General features: G+C 39.3%; 1 protein-coding gene across 1 annotated transcript in view; it reads left to right on the plus strand.

The window, feature by feature from the left end:
- Positions 1 to 18,383, plus strand: part of PIEZO2 (piezo type mechanosensitive ion channel component 2) — a 330,637-nt gene that overhangs the window by 284,266 nt on the left and 27,988 nt on the right. The window contains exons 24-29 of the mRNA XM_081802552.1: positions 4,125 to 4,214; positions 6,217 to 6,338; positions 7,408 to 7,479; positions 11,789 to 11,895; positions 13,174 to 13,272; positions 17,131 to 17,245. Of these exons, the coding sequence (XP_081658678.1) occupies positions 4,125 to 4,214; positions 6,217 to 6,338; positions 7,408 to 7,479; positions 11,789 to 11,895; positions 13,174 to 13,272; positions 17,131 to 17,245 (605 nt within the window). The remainder of the gene's footprint in view (positions 1 to 4,124; positions 4,215 to 6,216; positions 6,339 to 7,407; positions 7,480 to 11,788; positions 11,896 to 13,173; positions 13,273 to 17,130; positions 17,246 to 18,383) is intronic.

Genomic DNA, 18,383 nt, shown 5'->3' on the forward strand with positions numbered 1-18,383 from the left:
GGTTAGCCTGGTAATGGGTATTAAAGAGGACACATACTGAATGGAGCACTGGGTGTTATATGCAAACAATGAATCACGGAACATAATGTATAGTGATTAACATAACATAATAATAAAAAAAATAAAAAGCAAAAAAAAAAAGAAATTAAGAAGTTCCTTCTAGGAAAACCAGTCCAAGAAGGGTTTAGCACAAGGCTTTTAAAACCTAAAATAGAAGAGTAACAAGAAAGTCTTTGGTGCCAAGTCACACTTACAAGGATCTGGGACACTATGGAAGGTCAAAGACAGACTGGTTGTCTAGAGCCTTCGCGGCACAGACCACCTCACTAGACATAGCTCATTCTTGCCTCAGCCAAAGCAGTAACACAAGCCATGTTGGTCTAGAGACTAGTCCACACTCCCCTTCTCTGACTCTGTGTTTAGAAGAAACTCCTGAAAATGGAGAAAAACACAATTATGTATTATTTTTCGGACCTTAAGTTGAGGAGTGTGATACTCCAGGCTCTTTCTAAACCTCCTTATCTATCTTTTCTTATCCTTTCCATCCTTTCAATCTTTTTTCCCCAGTGACCTGATTTTTTCTGTGGGCCGCTGGTTCTATTCCATTACTGCTCTCATCTTCTTGAACTCCATCCACCCTTTTTTCAGTTTTTGCCCCAATCTTATAGGTTTCGGGGAAAAGACTGGGAAGAAAACTAGATATTAAAGGGAATGAAATTGAGATGAGGTCATAGTGCCCTAGACTGCTGTGTCTGTCTCAGAGACACCGGCCTTGCTAGATCCCATCAGATTTGTGGTGCTAAATAATCTGATAAACATCAGCTTGTATCATATGAAATTTCCCAAAAAATCTATCATTTTGATTTGTGGTTTAGACTAACACACTTCTGTTTATACCACCAGTGTTCCTGGAGACTATTCTTTTCCTCTGCCAGGATAAACAAAATGTTTATTTCAGAAGTCCATTTATAGGGAAGCCATTCCTGGCCTTTGTTAACTAACTTGGAGCCCAGTAAAAAGAATTTTCAGTAGGGGACCTACATTTAATCTGAGGAGCTTTGTGGTACCCTAAGCCCTCACTATATAGATGAACAGTGACTTCATTTCATGTACAAGATTGACCCTGGAATTTACCATTATAATTGTTTTTCTAACACCCAGGACATCAGTTTCATTAGAGCCCAATGTCTTGTCCTTTTTTTTTTTTCTTTTTCTTTCTTTTTGGGGATTTGTCCATGCCATCTTATCCTAACAGCAATTTTATTTACTCATAGAGCAGCAGGTATTTGTGTGGATAAATATGCCTTTTTCCTTCTCCCAAGCATTTGGTCCTTAGACATCCAGGACATAATAGTAGCCAATATCTTTTCCTTGGAGTTGTCATAATTATTAAGAAAACATATTCCTCATGTAATGGAAACCGATTTCTTTGGTTTAGAGTACAACTTGTGCATGCAAAAGAAAAGCCATGTCTTTTTTTTTTTAAAGATTTTATTTATTTATTTGAGAGAGAGAGAATGAGAGAGAGCACATGAGAGTGGGGAGGGTCAGAGGGAGAAGCAGACTCCCCGCCGAGCAGGGAGCCCGATGCGGGACTCGATCCCGGGACTCCAGGATCATGACCTGAGCCGAAGGCAGTCGCTTAACCAATTGAGCCACCCAGGTGCCCCGAAAAGCCATGTCTTAATAAACGAATTTCTGAAGAATAGGCATTCATTCATTGATATACTCATTGCCTACTCTGTTCCAAGAAGGTAGCTGCTTGATCCTGCCCTCATAGAGCTGGTGGGGAGAGGGACATATCAGCAAGCAAACACAGTGCTGTGTGACTAGTGTGATGGTAGGGGACATTCAAGAAACTGTGGGAATTATATCAAGGGTACATAACCACTGGCAAGGGGCAGGAACCAAGGCAGCTTCCATTCTAAGCTGCAGCCTGAGGGATGAACAGGAGTTAGAGGAGGGAGGCAGGGGACACAGCCCAAGTGAAGTTACCAGGGGAAGTTTTAATGAAGAAACCCTGAGAAGCTCAGCGTGGCCAAGACACAGAAATTTGAAGGTGAAGATAGTGAGTGATGACAAGTTAGCTGGAGAGATAGGGAGAGGTCCGATTATCAAGGGTCTTATAAACCATGTTTATGACTTTAGAAGTAATCCCACAGATATGAAGAAGCCAGGGAGTGATGTGGCTATAGTGGTGTTTCAGAAGCCCACCCTGCCTGTGCTGTGGAGGACACGGGACCGGGTAGGTGGCTGCTCTGATGATCCAGGACAGAGACAGTGGCTCTGACCAGGATGGGATAAACTAGGAAGATATGTAAGAGTCAAATTGGCACACCTGGAAAGTTGATTGGAAGGAAGGGAGGTGGGGGTGGAAAGGAAAGGAGGATAGTGGGTGATATGGCTGGATACTGGTTGAAGCCAAGGGTGGTGCCAATCCCAAATGTAAAGAAGCCGAGAAGCTCTAGGCTGGGAGAATGCTGACCACAACCAGGGACTTGTAGGGCTCGTGGGCTTATGAAACTAAACCCATGATGAGTCTAACAGAGAGCTGGGAGGATAGGTCTGCAGGTGGAAATGGACTGCGGGTCATCATGACACAGATGGATTTAGAGCAGGTGAGTGGTTGGAGAGCATGTGAATGAGAAGAGGACCCTGGGGAGCATCCACATTTAAGAGATGGGCAGAGAAGACCAGCAACTCTGAGCCAGAAAGGAAGAGGGAAAGCTAAAAGAGCATGGTGCATTAGGAGCCTGAGGAAGGTTGTTTCAAGGCGGAAGTCCAGCAGACAGCACATACAAACACAAGACTGAAAACTGAGCACTGAAGGCAGTGACCTCAACACATGGGGAACAGAGCCCAACACCAGTGAGCTGAGGTTGAAGGGAAAGACTTGGGGACAGTGGCTGTGAGATATTCATGCAGGGACAGTGATGCAGGCTGTGGAAAGTGATGGAAAACTGTGCAGTGGGCATGGATTTTTTTCTAAGGTTAGCAAGATGTGAGCATGTTTGCATACTTCTGAGGAGGATTTGGTGGCAGCGGGAAGGCTGAGAATGCAGAAAGAGAGGAAGAAAGGGCAGTATGGAGCCCCTCAGGCTACAGGGGGGTGAAGGGCCAGAGCTCAGGCAGGCTGCAGGTGAGGATGTTGCCTCTCTCACTGTCCATGCAGGAAACGGTGTCCACGGGGTAGGTGGTAGGCAGCTGAGCAAACTGTTGCCTCATGACTTATGTTCTTTCCAGGAAGTGGGAGACTAGGTTATTTACTAGGAGTGAAAAGCTTTTGACAGAATTCCAGATTTGAGAAAAGTGTAGGGAGTTTTAAATAGCCACTACAGAGAAGAATTTCCAGGGCCTATGAGGGGTCAGCAGATAATGTGCCTGGTCACACCTTTTCTGAACCTCCGACAACAGCCCAGCGAAGGGCGGGCACACCGTTGGTTTCCTACCCACTTGGGATTTACCAAGCAGATGTGACCCGATGACAATGGACCAGAATTGCAGATATTAAGAGAGGCTGATGAAATCAATGGGAACCCTAAAGTTGGCTTAAAAAAGTGAGAACAAACAGAAGAGAATGGAAGGATAGGAAGAAGAGAAGCAAAGAGGCAGGAACTTGAACATCCCATTGATGGAGCTTGAACTCCAACTTTGCATTTTTCCTTAGGGAAGCCAAGCTCACTCCATACCCTTTTCTGCTCATTGAGTAGAAAACTAATCTGAACTCACTCCTCCTTGCCAATGGTCCCTCATGGGACAACTATAATAAGGTCAGATGAGCAATGCTTTGCTGAGATGTAAGGTTCTGTGGGACAGGTTTGAAGGGGTGCATTCTGTTTAATATCTTAGAAAACACAAACCGTTTTTTGTTTGTTTTTGTTTGTTTTACTGAGCTCCTACGGTTGTGAGCAGCCCACTCCCTCCCCAGAGAGGCTGTGCCCTGTTCATCCACTGGGAAGGGGTTCCTATACAGGGGTCTTGGGACTCCCACTCCCAGCCAGGAGACTCTATCTAGTCAATGGCCCAAAAAGAAATGTTTTCTAACCGTTAATAATCATTTTCAGGGGAAGGTAAGTAGAAGGATAGAAATACTAATTTGTTCTCTATTTCCTGTTTTTCTCTAGAGGGGCTGAACTTTTCCAGGCCACAATTGTAAAGGCTGTAAAGGCAAGAATTGAAGAAGAGAAAAAGTCAATGGATCAGCTGAAGAGGCAGTAAGGAGGCTTGATTTTACTCTCCTTCTCCTTTCCTTGTAATCGTGGTTTGTCTGATCCTGTTCAGCTGGCTCTCGCCTCCCAGGGAGCCTCAATAGTCCTGAAAAACCTATTGGTGTTAAGGAGCTTCTGGGTATGTGCTCAGCATAAGGACAGTGGCTTATGCTCACTGGATTGAGAACGGAAGTAGTTGAAAAGAAAGAGAGCTGCAATGTGGTGGAAAGGGGAGCTATGTGGGACAAGACCAATGTCAAGTCTTGGTTGGTTCAACTGCTTCCTCTGGAACCGTGAGCAAGTCATTCCAATTCTCTGAATTTCAACCTTCTGTTTTAAATTAGGGTTCACAATTCTACCTGGGTTTTTATAAAGATTAAATGAGCTAATGAATGAGACAGGGTCTTTCCTGGTCCCATTCAGTTGGAGTAAATGTTCATTCTATCTGTGGATTAAGGGAATAAATACAAAGTCCTGGCTTTGGAAGGATCTCTAAAGATATTATAATACACTCTCTCTGGGAAGAAACTGATGACCCATGACATTAGATGACTTAAAATCCACAACAAACTAGAGGCAGTACTGGAAATACAACCCTTGTTTCCCTGTATTCAGTTCAAGACCTTTTTTCTACCACCATGTTCTGGATAAATCAAGTAGTGGACTGACTTTACTAGGAGATTTGAGAATTTCTTTTTCAAATTAATTAGTTAATTTTTAAAATAGCCCTTGAAACGAATTTTCGTAGAGTGAAATTTTTTACCAGTAAATGTAACTTCTGAGGACTGGTAGCACTTCATTTGGGGCTGGGTTTAAGAGCAGATGGCCATAGAATTCAAAACCTAGCCACTTTCTCCAGGAAAGCAGAGACTCGATCACCCCACTAGGAAAATTCCCCAAGTTTGCTGAGACTCCTTCATTCCATTCTGACATTTCCCAGCTCCTTTCTCCCAGGCAAAAATGTTTGCTAGCATAAATTACACCATCCCATGGCATGGTTATTTCCACAATCAAAGATATGAGGTATATAAACTGTTATATAAGCAGTTATGGTATAACTGTTGCTATTGTTGTTTCTGGTTATCTATATCAGGCTGAGAGAAGTAACAAATTTGGACCCGGATTTAGAATGAGTTCCTATTTACCCATTATAGAGACCTGTTAATATCATTCACTTCACTGAGTTTTTCCATTTGTTTAAGAATAACTCCTCTTAGGTGACAGAAATTCAGAATATAAAAGAATGAAGGTAATAATCATGGCAAAAGAGAAGCTAAAAGTGTTGTTTAAGCTGCAGGAAGCAGAAATGGCACTTAGCTTAAAAATTTGAGCAGAATTTTAAGAAACTGAATTAAGAAATGGAACACCGCGGGAGGGCACATCTGGGAAGTAGAGTTCAGCGTTGTAGTTTCTGAATAGTTGGGCTTCCTGAATAAGCAGACAAAATAAAAAGCACTGACTCAATAATTAAAGATGCAATAATACATTCTTTCCAGAACTGATAAGAGATTAGATTTGAAATAGAGAAGAGTCATGTGGTCTAAGAGAATACTTATGAACATCTGGGGAGCAACTTGCTTTTTACAAAACAGTTCTCACACTTTTATACCTTTTCATTGCATCTTCACACTATGTGACCTAGACAGTTCCTATTTTTAAAAAACTGCAAAACCTGGGAAAATAAAAGACTTACATGTCATCATTTACTGTGTTCAAAATGGCAATGGTCCGAGGTGTAAGTGGATATAAAGTATTGCGTATCAAACCTTAGCGTAATTATGACCATATTAGTAAGACTAGCAAAATAACATGGTTGTATACATATACACACATATAGACATCCCCAAGGAGATACTTGTTGCTGATTTAAAAAAAAAAAAACCTAAGTCCCAAATGTTGGCTGCTTTGTCTGTGATTTTAGCAACATCCATACAAGTTTAAACCCAAACTGACCATGTGATGACTGTGGGTGTGTTCTTGGCATTGCTGCTGCTATTTTATTTGACAGGATGGATCGCATCAAAGCCCGGCAACAGAAATACAAAAAGGGTAAGGAGAGGATGCTGAGCTTGACCCAGGAATCAGGGGAAGGCCAAGACATCCAAAAACTCTCTGAAGAGGATGACGAAAGTATGTTGAGACATTTCCCTCTTGTTCAAGTAGCTTGACGTTGAATGATAGCATGATGATGGGTAGGGCTGTTAAATAACATTATTCTTACTCTGCCAATATTATCAATTTTTTTTTAACTTAGCAAGTTTTATCTTCTGATTGTGAATGGGATACATGTATTTGTTTCATAAAGGGCATATTTAATGACTCCACGATTTTATGAGTATCTCCTCTTCAGCAAAACAAATTTAATCAACCCATAACTTAGCTTCTGTTTCACAGAGATGTGTTTCTGAAGAAAATGAGCCTGGATTTGCTTAATTTATTCCTTTAGGGAAGATATTTCAGATACACAGTCTACTGTTGTTGTCTTTGATTTCTATAAATTTTATACAAAAATGAAGTATGGATGCATATTTTATGTGGCATCTGAATAATGGTAGCTAAGATATCCTTCAATTATTGTCTGTTCCAATGAAACTGAAAATGAAATATATATTTATTATATCTGATTATAGATTTGTTATATCCAATTAAGTTTAAAAGGTCTTCTTACAAATGTTTGCATGCTTTTCTGTTTGAAGGGAATGGAGAAATAATGCATGGTATTTTCCAGTGCATAGCATCTACTAATCAGCAATAAACTTATATTTTTTCCAACCATGCTTTAAAATAATCACAAGGAAATTTCTGGTTATTGGAATATATGCATTTTTACAAATTATTTGCCACTAAATTGTCTTATAAAATTTAGGTGATGCTTTTTTCTGTTAATTCAATGGAGAATTCAGTGTGAGATGCCTTTTTGAGAGATAATCCCTTCTTTTTTATGTTTCTTTATATGCCCTACAGTACTAAAAAGGAAGTGAAAATGTGGCATAATGTTCATAGAACACTTAGTATTTGCCTTGTGAAATCAACTTGCTCATATGTGTAAACATTTCAGATTCAGTATAGTTCCTTTCCCTGACCTCTGATGTACTTTTGCAACTTGTCTAGATTTTGACAATTGAGTTGTTAAAGCGTGGTTTTCAAAATTTGTTTTCTCACTTCCTAAGAATTAATATTTGGACATATTTTATTTTAGGAGAAGCAGACAAACAGAAAGCCAAGGGCAAAAAAAAGCAGTGGTGGCGGCCTTGGGTTGATCATGCTTCCAGTAGGTTTTCTTGATCCTCTTATGATTTCATCGATTCTAACCCTTATATCCTTGACCAGAATGCAGGCGTCCCCATAACCTGTGTGTTCCATGCATGGTTTGCTCCTTGTGACTTGATAGGGGGTCAGAGTTTAGGAAAACTATGATGCGAATGGGTCTCTGGGCCCCGGAGATGGACTCTTCCAGAGAAATCAGCCGGTTACCGTGCTGGCTGAAGAAAGCCCAGCATGCGGCTGACACACTCCCGAGCACCATTTATGGGCTCAGAAAGGGAAGAAGAATTGCTACCATTTTATCTGATTCTGAGGTCCAGAGCTCTGCTCATGTATATTTGTTTTACGGCTGAAAACCCTTATTAAGAATGAGTTTTGGCTCCTCCTGGGAGAATAATCATTCAGTTCAACGTGTTTGTAACCCTCTTTGTAAGGCACTAGGCAGGGATGCCAATGAGTCTCTCCTCCCCTATCCCCAGAGCTTTGATTTCATTTGCATGTAAGGTTTTTTGGCAATTTATCAGATATAAAGATGAGGATCACTTAAAATGCATTCACTTCCTCACTCTTCCTCTTCCCGGTTTCTAAAGGCTCTCCAGTTACACTCCCAATCCAAAGCCCAGCATGTAGCGCAGCTGCACAGCCCCCAGCAAACTGCGCCATGACCAAGTAAGAGCAAAGGTGGTTTGGAAAAGGGAGCTTCATAGTCACAGAGAATTACTGTTTCCCTCCTGATCATGAAAAGGAATGAGGAATCACGGAACTCAGGGGCTGTATTTGTTCTGCTTAGCAAAAGAAGTATCACTCACTCTTGGCCAGTGGATGGTCTTAGAATGGAATGATCCATTTTGATCTGACCCTCCTTACATTTGTTAGACTATGGAATAATTACTAATTATTTTACACATTACTTGTAATATCTTCAGGCTTTTATGCCTAGCTAATGTGATCAGACAGGGATTATCACTGAGGCCCACAGCGTCGCACGATGGTGGGAGAGACTCTACTAACAGGATCTTCAGAATCACTAGAAAGTCAATTCGATCCGAATCTTTTGCCATGCCTAATTCTTGGAATCACTGAGATATGATATTGGCTTCTCTCACCCCCAAATTAATTTTTTAAAATCAGCAAGCCAATTTCAGAAAGTATTATGCAAAATTTGCTCAGTATACCTGGATGTAATTCAATTTAATCCCAAATATTGAATTTTTAGGCTTATGGATACAGAAAAAAAAAATCCATGAGTTTTAAAGGGTTTTGTTTCATTTGCTGCCAAGTCAAAAGGCAAAGATTCAGGTCAAAATTCTGTGTGCCTCTTTAATTTATTGTTCATTGGCCATGTTCGTCATGCTAACGGTCCTACAATGCAGTGCTATAAGCCTATTTCTATCAAGTCACAAGTAAACTGTGCCTATCTTTCTGTTTTTAAAGGGCCCTTTGCTAGTTTAGACAGACCTATCCATTTCAAAATTGTGTCATACTGAATGTTTTCTCATTCCCATTGCAATGATAGTTGTCTTTCCTTTTCTTAATCTAAACATTGCATTTTGGAAGGAATTGGATATGGTCTTTGATAATCATCTTACAAGTTGGTAATAATTTAAAGAACTTCTTATGAAGGTTATTGATTTTAGTTTTCTGATTCATTTTACCCTCATTATATCAAGTTCTTAAAGACTGGTATTAAATTAAACGTGCCTTGTTACAACACCTCTTGGTGCAATAATGCAGGGAATGTGTGTAATTCATAGTTTGGAATCAGATTCTGACCATGGTGTTAAAATTTTTCGTGAAATGTGTTTCCTTTTACAGGCTTGTGAGGAAAGGAAAGGAATGAATATGTGGATTATTATTTAGACCATGATGAGTTCCAAAATTTATTTTTAGAACTGGAAGCACTTTATTAAAAGCCCTTATTTTGATGTCTTGAGTCACTGGGCTTTTAAATAGATATTTCATGCAGGTGCGGAGTATGAGAATGTATGTAGTTGGAATACCCTCATGTAAGTCTGTCAATGATACAATAATGTCGCTATGTTGTTCATATTACTGGCAAGCAGTCAAGATCTTACCATAGTCTGTAGGTGGCAAACCTTCCACTTCCATACCTATGTGCACACATACAATCGCATTATTGCTGTTCAATGATACCTTCCATTCGAGGAAAGTACGTCCCCGTGCCTAAAGCAATGACAAGCCTCACTTCGTTGTCAAACGTCTGAAATCAAGGTCCGGCTTTCTGGGGATACAGGTGGTAGGATTTTAAAAGTTATTTCCACACTCAACACAGCAATGACATCAATAGCCACGATATGTTCATGGACACAGGCTGGAGGCAGGATCTCTCTCTGAACTCACAAATGTATACGCAAGACCTTCTCTACTTCTTATTAGAAGCTAGCACTAAAGAAAACATTCTCTGTGGTTTTCCTACTTTTATTTCAATAACCTTTCATAAAAGAACAGGAGACTTTCCTAAACACTTCCTGCTTTTTTTTTTTTTTTTAATGTGTTCATTCTACTTCTTGCATAAACATTCATAGTTTTTTAAATGATCAAATCAGTGTTGGGACTGCTTGAGATGAACACGTGTTTGGGCTCCCTGTGTCCATATGAGTAAAAGTCATAGAAGGTATGATTGAATACAATTTAAGCTATCGTTGATTTTAGATCCTATAATGAGGGTAAAATGCTCAATCTTGTGATACTCTGTTTTTACCAAATGACCCATGTGACATAGAATCCATGTAACTTTCCTGCAAATGTCTGAGCTTACATGAAGGCATTACTTTAATGGTCTTCTCCACTGTCAAATGTAATGCTGTAACTTTGGTTTGTTCTTGCTTATTCTTACCTTATGTTGTATTGCATTTATTCCCTTGGGCCTGGACCCAGTATTCTGGGCCTGGTTCTTTCTTCAAAATAAAAGTAACGAATTACAGTGCTTCTGTTCAAGGATATAAGGCCCAATTCATTCACTCTGCATCTTCACGGATGGAGGCTTCAGATATGTCTGAAATCATGGGCAAAATTATTGACCTTTTGACCATGTTTAGTAATATTCAAGCAAATAATTTTAAACAAGCCAAGGTTTTCCATTACCTTACAACGTATGAATCCAAAAGAAAACCAAAGACATCATGTGATGTCATCCAAAAGACACCTCAGCATTTGAAAACTTGAATATAACTTGAAAACATTCATATTTTTTCCTGCAATGATGGTACAGTTCTTGTAGCATCAGAAATGTATATGCTGGGTCTCTTTTCCCTGATAAACTTAAAATAATGCTCAAACTGATAAAGATTGGTTTCTCAAATTTCTTTAAGTCTCTGGACATTTCCGCTTTCTCTGCTCCTAACTTTTAACACAGCAATATGTTCTTGTGGGGAAAATATCAGGCAAGACAAGGGCAATCCGTACTGTTTGTGCTTTATGTCTTATGGTCAGTACATTTCTCCTCACACTTCAGTAAGCAACCGGAGCTCCTGGTTGACCAGAAGCCTAACAGTGCTAAACCATATGGACCCTGTCTGCCCTGCCTGCCCTGCCTCAGTCTGTCCCGTGCTACATGTAGAAACAGCCAGAGTGTGATGGTGGTGTTTTTGCAGTTGTATTCTTTTTTTCATGTTACCTGCCCATTTCCTCCTCATGGCAATGTGTTTGTTGTTGTTGGGTTTTTTGTTGTTTTTTTTTTTTGAACTCTTTCAAATGTCTTGCCATATATGTCATGTCCCTGTGTCACGTGTGGAGGAGTCATGTCTGCACATTAGAAAGTGAAGTAGAAGTTGGTGATGTGGATTCTTGGTCCTGAATCATCCTGATTGGCATTTCTACCACACACTCAACCCCTTCAGACAACACCAAGTCCTCCACTTCACTTTGGCCTCGTCTAAAGGACCCAAATTGCCAAATTGTCTGAATCGTGAAACTCTTAACAGTTTTCCATCCATTATTTTGGCCATCTTGGTAACAAAACTGGTTGCTGCAGAGTTGATCTGATGCATCTGGTAAAATTGACACTGAAGAAGGAAGAAACTATCAGATGAACCCAGTAGTGGCCAGTTTTCTTACACGGTGTAGACAAGGCCTCACGCTCTGTAGACCCAACCATGCCAACACCACGAGGTGTTAGCCCAGAATGAGTTCTCTTCATCTCTTGTCTTTTCCTCCCTACCAACATCTCTTGCTGTGGTCTTTTGTGGAAAATTTGTGTATCTTTGCCGGGGTGGGGGGGGGGAGCATTTCATTAATGAGCCCTTAATGGTCTCATATCTCTTTCAAGAAATAAGTAAATATTCTGTTTTGCTTAGTGGTCAGGAGTGGAGATTATTATTTGTTTGAAACGGATAGCGAAGAGGAGGAAGAGGAAGAATTAAAAAGGGAAGAGGAAGAACCTCCAAGAAGGTCAGCTTTCCAGGTAAGTACGGGGTTGGGAAAACCAGGTCCTCCGCTAGTTGAAGAGCTTTTCTTTCTGACAGACCCTGATTGCAGGCCTAGACTTCTGCCACCATGTTCATGTGTGTCATAGCTTCCAGAAGCTTTTGATTTCCATCTGAAATTGTTTATTCCTCATTAAACTGTAATGCTGCTTGCTCTCAGCATCAGTATAATTACTGCAAGAACACTGTTCCCATCAGGTCTTCGTTCACTTGCATCAAAAAAATCTTCTGATGCTATAAACAAAAAATAAACCTTCCTTGGGTGAACTTTATTTTTCTGTTACAAGTAGGAGGTGAAGAAGACTTCTCTGGCATCACTTTGGATCGCTTGAGTGGATTTATATTTTGATATGTGAAATAGCTGATCATAAAAATAAAGCACTTGCTTTGTTTTGAAACAAATGGTCATTTAAATGGTACTTCAAATTTTGAAAATCCATTTCATTTGTGTTGCCAAAGTTTTGAGAATTGATTGAAATCTTGAAAATATCGAGCAGAGTTCTGATTTTTTCAGCTTAGTTGCCTTTCCTTTTCAGAACCTGCCAGATCATTCTCGGTTACATAACTCACCAGCCCAGTATGGTGTATCCAGGGAATGTCTAATCAATGCTTGTTAAAGATGAGGACTGGTCAGTAGAGTTACATATGGGGTGAAAGCTTGGTATATATTTCTTTTGTGAAGGAATCACATGTTAGGACTGTTATTTCTCAGTTATTATACTCCAAGACACATAGAGGGTTATCCATCAAGCCACATGATGTGTCCATGTAAAGGTCATGGTTACTTTGCTGGCCAGGTCTTCTCAAGCTGGAGGCTTACATCCACCCCTGTATTCCCAATGAAATTAAGGAACCAAATTATTTGTGGAGACACCTTGTTCTGATGCTTCCTCACTGGCCCCATCGCAACCTGAGTGTGTTTCTTAAGACGGTGTCTGTGTGCATGCATGCGGCTGGCTTGTCAGATACTAATGACTTGTTTATTTTTATCCTAATGAGTTTTCTTATACCCATCACTCCTCATTCAGCAAAGGAGAGAACATGATCATCCTCGCCATGTTTATGGATTACATGCAATGATTATTTTCCTTATTCCTAACCTACAAGCAGAGCACATTTTATTCTAGCTTCAGTGATTGGCACGTTTTAACCTAGTTGATGTAATTCTAGAGATGAACTCATACGGATGTCATATATTAAATTATTAGTCATTGGTGTTTTTCTACTAATCACTCTTGCTTTGTCCTTCTTTGTAGAGAGCTATTGGGAAGTTTGCATCGGCCATTTTAGCCTTGCCAAAGTCTGTCATTAAACTTCCCAAAACTATTCTTCAGTATTTAATCAGAGCTGCAAAGGTATTTGATGTTTCACTGACATGTGGTGTGTGACCCTCCGCTCTGTAGAACTTTAGACAAGCAGATCCCTGTTGCCCTACATCTGCATTTTCCCTGTTCTATAGATTGTACAAAGGAGGAAGTATAAGAACTTAAAATAGTAGGCAAACCTTTCCAAGGAGAGTTTTGAGAAGCCAAATTTCCTATTATTTGATTCTTGTTTTTCAGATGACACCAGAGCCTGTCGAAACATAGAGAGAGAAAATGCAGATAAACATCTACTCTGTCCTTGTAGTTTTGCCTAAGTCACGTCTCATTTTAAAAGGGTCACATCTGGTTGCATGCATCAGTCATGATGTTTAAAATGTGTGATAACTGTTCTCAGAAAGCTGGTAAAATTACAAACAAGCTAATAAAAGACTCGTTTTGCTCCATCTCCTTGTTGGCTTCCCTTTCAAGTCTCGATCGTCCCTAGATTGGATATCGTCTTCCATTTACTCTTCTGACTTTAGTTCGACCCCTCCTGAGGCTGTGCTGCCACTTCAGGTCTGTATAGCTTCTCACTCCCATGTCACCCCGGAGAGTGTGGAATGAACTGTGAGAAAGCTATTTGTCAATTAATCCAGTGCACAGCAGAAATTATCCAGCTACATATGCTGTAGTCACTCGTTACTGAAAATCATAAATAATGAATTACTATTCGTGTACTTTATAGAAAGCTGGTTCTGTTGACGTAATCTGGGGCAGGCACTTAAACTCTCAGGTCTTTATGCTCATGTGTTAAGCAGATGTTTGGGTAGTGAGGGAGGCCAGCACTTCTCCCGTTTCACCTGGGATCTTATTTAAATGCAGGTTATGTAAATTAAGCAGGTCCTGCCTATGGCACTTATAATTCTGTATTTCTCTTGAGCCCCCCAGAGGAAAGACAGCTGCTGGTCCATGTTGAGTAGGGGGGTTCTGAACTTCCAGGTTCTTCCCATTTTTTAAATGCCAGGATTCTGATTGTTAGTTTAATATTCAACGTGTTCACTTAGGATTCTTTTTTCTTTTCCCCTTTATGACTACCATATAAGTCTCTCCATTCATATTTAAGAATTTATATGAAAAATTGCAACATAATTATCCTCCATCTTACTTTAAAAATAAAAACAGAGGAGAACCTGCGTGCATCGGTTAAGCCTCTGACTCTTGACTTTGGCTCAGGCTCAGGTCACGATCTCAGGGTTGTGAGTTCAAGCCCCACGTCAGGCTCCACACTGGGCATGGAGCCTGCTTAAGATTCTCTCTCTCCCTTTCCCTCTATCCCTCTGCCCCCCAACTCCCTCTCTAGGAAAAAAAAAAAAAGAATATTTGGGGATATATTTCTTTGGTATATATATATATATATATATAAAATAAGAAAACAAAAACAGAAACAAACAAAAAAACTTCTTACAGAAACATAAAATCCTGGGTCACACATGAATTAAAGGACAGTTTATTAAATTTTACCAATTTCAGTGAAAAATCTCCATCCACTTCAGTAAAGTTCTCTCCTGTTTTAAAAATTAAATGCTTTTTGCATAGTACATTTTCAGTAAAATGAACCTCATTTCCCCCAACATAAATGATAAAACTTAAGATAAAATCACATGATCAGACTTAAGATAAAACTTAAGATGAAGTAAATAAATAAATAAATAATAAATAAATAAATAAACATTTAAGATAAGCTATCTTCTCTTAAGAATACAGACTAGTAGTGGCAGTTTGAAGAAACCAAAGGTCATTTATGGACATTTTCATGTATTTTCTTCTACTTGGTTAGTGGTATGCGTGTCCCATGAACTTGGGTGGTGGTTATAGCTACAATGTGATAACTGAGAAGTTCCCATAAGAAACTTTTATTTCTTGACTCAGTAAGAATTGGGATCTTTCCTCATACTTTGTTATCATCATTTCCTAAAACAGTTAGACTGACCCTTTATCAAATATTCCTGGCACTATACAGGGTTTGTCGTTCTAAACATCAATAGTAAGATAATTTACCTACAAATAGGGACTCCTCATAAGATTGTCTCCCCCTCTCTTGTTTCCCCTTGTATGAATTATGTGAATTCTCATCTCAGTGAGAAAGCACTGATGAGCTTAATCATTTAGGGATCATAGCTAGAACCAGGAATTTCCTTTTAATAATGGCACTCACCCTTCTTCAAGAGTTCTACAATTCTGTCCTAAATGCCCCTTCTCTCTCTCCTTCTCACCCTCCCTCCCCATTTTCCTCCAGAACAAAAGAATTCCTCCAACTTACACACCTAATACATTCACAAATCCTGAGTTACTTTTTTATTTTCTATTTTGGGGATTCTGGCATTATCTAAAAGCAATATTGTCATAACCTTTTCTTTAAAGGAATTGTCATCGTATGTTGCTCTTAAACCTGAAAATTTCTTGCATTTAGCAGTTCAGATTTTTGTAAAAGAATCAATATTTTGCTGAAGCAACTTTGCTTATTAAGGTACTAAATAAACCTCAAAGCTATTCTTTTTGGTGAGTGGCAGGTTTAATAAGCAAGGGAATTTACGTACATAGCAAAGATATTCTTGATGGGGTTCCCAATTAACATGTTTAGTACACATCTACCATGAATTCCTTCATTTGGTCCTTCTTCCAGAGTCAGTTAATCTTTTCATTTTTCAAAAGACATTTTTGGCATAAAATAGGATTATTTTTGCCTCCTGGGTTTATTTTTCGGAAATAGTACTGATGTTCCATTCGTGTTAATTGCCCATAGATTCAGATTTCTACTAGTGAAAAAAGAAATGTTCTTCCTTAGTCACCTATGACCTTTACATTTCCATACATTGAAAAGTTGGATCCCTCTTTACTTTACCTGACATCACCATGCCAGTGGTTTGCTTACCCTGTGTTTTTCAAAGATTTCAGAAATCTGAAAATAACACAGAATACAGTGAAAGTGTCTGGGTTTACAAAGCGTCCCCACAAAGCATTCCTTTAACTTTATTATCGTAATAGAAAACCCAGCTTCCCTGAGACCCAGGTGTGTTTGTGGGTGCATGAGGAGCATGCCTGCTTGGCTTCATGATTACAGATGGCTGACTTTGTGGATCGAGGTTTTCTTTTGGTTCCTTCTGCATGACTTGGGAGACTGTTGGTGGGCGGGCTGTTGAAAGTTGCTCTATGGTGGTTATCGGTCTTATTATATTAATGTAACCATTTTCAGGTCTTGAATAAAAATGACAAAAGACAACCAAAAGCACCACAGTATTCCTTCCATAACATTCTGGAATAACTCCTTAACCTTAATATCACATTGTTTTTTCCTCTCCAAATACCAATCAATCTATAAAACCCTTTCTCAAGTTGTTGGTCATAGCTGTTTTTCACAAAGGAGAGTATCAAATGTGCAAAACTATTTTACCAAAATAAATGCATAAATGATGTCTTGTTTTTGATTCAAAGTTTATTTGCAAGGGAAGAAAACTACTCCAGTGACACTTAGCAAGGCGCCCAGCTTATTCCTATTGTGTGTGATACGAAAGAATCAGTAACTCTCACAAGTGGTAGTGGTACATGGGGACTTGGGAGGAATGGTGGTTACCCAAAGTATCTCATGATTGTGATACCAAATGAAATCTATTCCTCCAATGTCTGTTTTCATATTTTATTTCATGATAATGGAAATAGCACAGGTCAACTCAGGATACTGAGGGAGATGGGAGCAGGAGATTTAGTTTGTGCTGGGAGAAAAAAAAATACATATATATATATATATATGTATATAATATATTTCCAAAGTCAGGAAGCTTGGTGTTGGTCCCTTTTCTTTTCATTCAAATTATTAAAAGGCCAGAAAATAATTGAACTTTCCCCCTTCAGTTTGTTTATCAAGCCTGGATCACTGACCCTAAAACAGCACTCCGACAGAGACGCAAAGAGAAAAAAAGGTCTGCAAGAGAAGAACAGAAAAGAAGGAGAAAAGGATCTGGGGAGGGTAAGTGTTGTGTGAATGCAGGGTCCCACCAGCGCTCTGTTTCTGTGGCCCTGAGCTACAACAGGGAGCTACAAAGGACAGAAGCTTTGGAGGAACATCATTCTCATATTCTAAGGCGTGCACAGAGTTCTACTTGTCCATCATTGCTCATGTCTGACCCCTGGAATAAGTAAAAACATGAATTTAAGTTAAGATACATTTTATAAAATGAGAAGAGGGAGAGGAGCAAGATAAATCCTAAGAAAGTAGAAGGAAAAAATTCATTTTTTAAACAGATGTTAAGTCACAGAAAAAAAAAATACAAGATCTATCATTAAGTGAAAAGCTGTTCTTAGAAAAAACTAGTAGGATGGATAAACTTTTGGAAATCTGATTAAGAAGAAAAGGAAAAACACACTTAAGCAGTATCAGGAGCCAAAAATGGAATGTAACTACCAATGGCATCTCCAACATTACCTTTGGTGAAAACATACAATAGGAACACATTTCTGAAGACAGGGAAAATTCTAAGCTACAACTATACACCAAAAGAAAGTGAAAGTGGGGCACTCAGAAAAAATATTTTCATTATGTATATCAGACTAAAGATTAGTATTCTGGATATACTAAGAACTCCTAAAGAGTAGTAAAAGAAAAATTCAACCTAATAGATGAATAGATATGAAAAATAATCCATAGATCGGGAAACAGAAATAGCCAAAAGAAGCTCAGCTTCACTACAAATGCAAGAAACACAACAATAGTTTGACATACTGTTTTCCTTGTTTGTTTGTTTTTTTACCTATCAGATTGGCAAAAGCCCAAACATTTGTTAATATCACTGTTCGGAGCTAGTGGGAAGATAAGTGTTTGTTTGAGTTATAACCCATACAACGCTATAAATGGTGTAGTAAAGTAGTGCATCAACTTTGAAGAGCAATGTGTGGAAATCTAAAAAATTGTTGGGGCACCTGGGTGGCTCAGTTGGTAAGCGTCTACCTTCTGCTCAGGTTATGATCCCAGGGTCCTGGGATTGAACCCCATGTTGGGCTCCCTGCTCAGTGGGGAATCCGCTTCTCCCTCTCCCTCTGCTGCTCCCCCTGCTTGTGCTCTCTCTCTCTCTCTCTCTGACAAATAAATAAAAATTTTAAAAATCTTA

The sequence above is a fragment of the Leptonychotes weddellii genome, chromosome 13 (assembly GCF_054177405.1).
Source record: "Leptonychotes weddellii isolate Sample4059 chromosome 13, ASM5417740v2, whole genome shotgun sequence".
Taxonomy (NCBI): domain Eukaryota; kingdom Metazoa; phylum Chordata; class Mammalia; order Carnivora; family Phocidae; genus Leptonychotes; species Leptonychotes weddellii.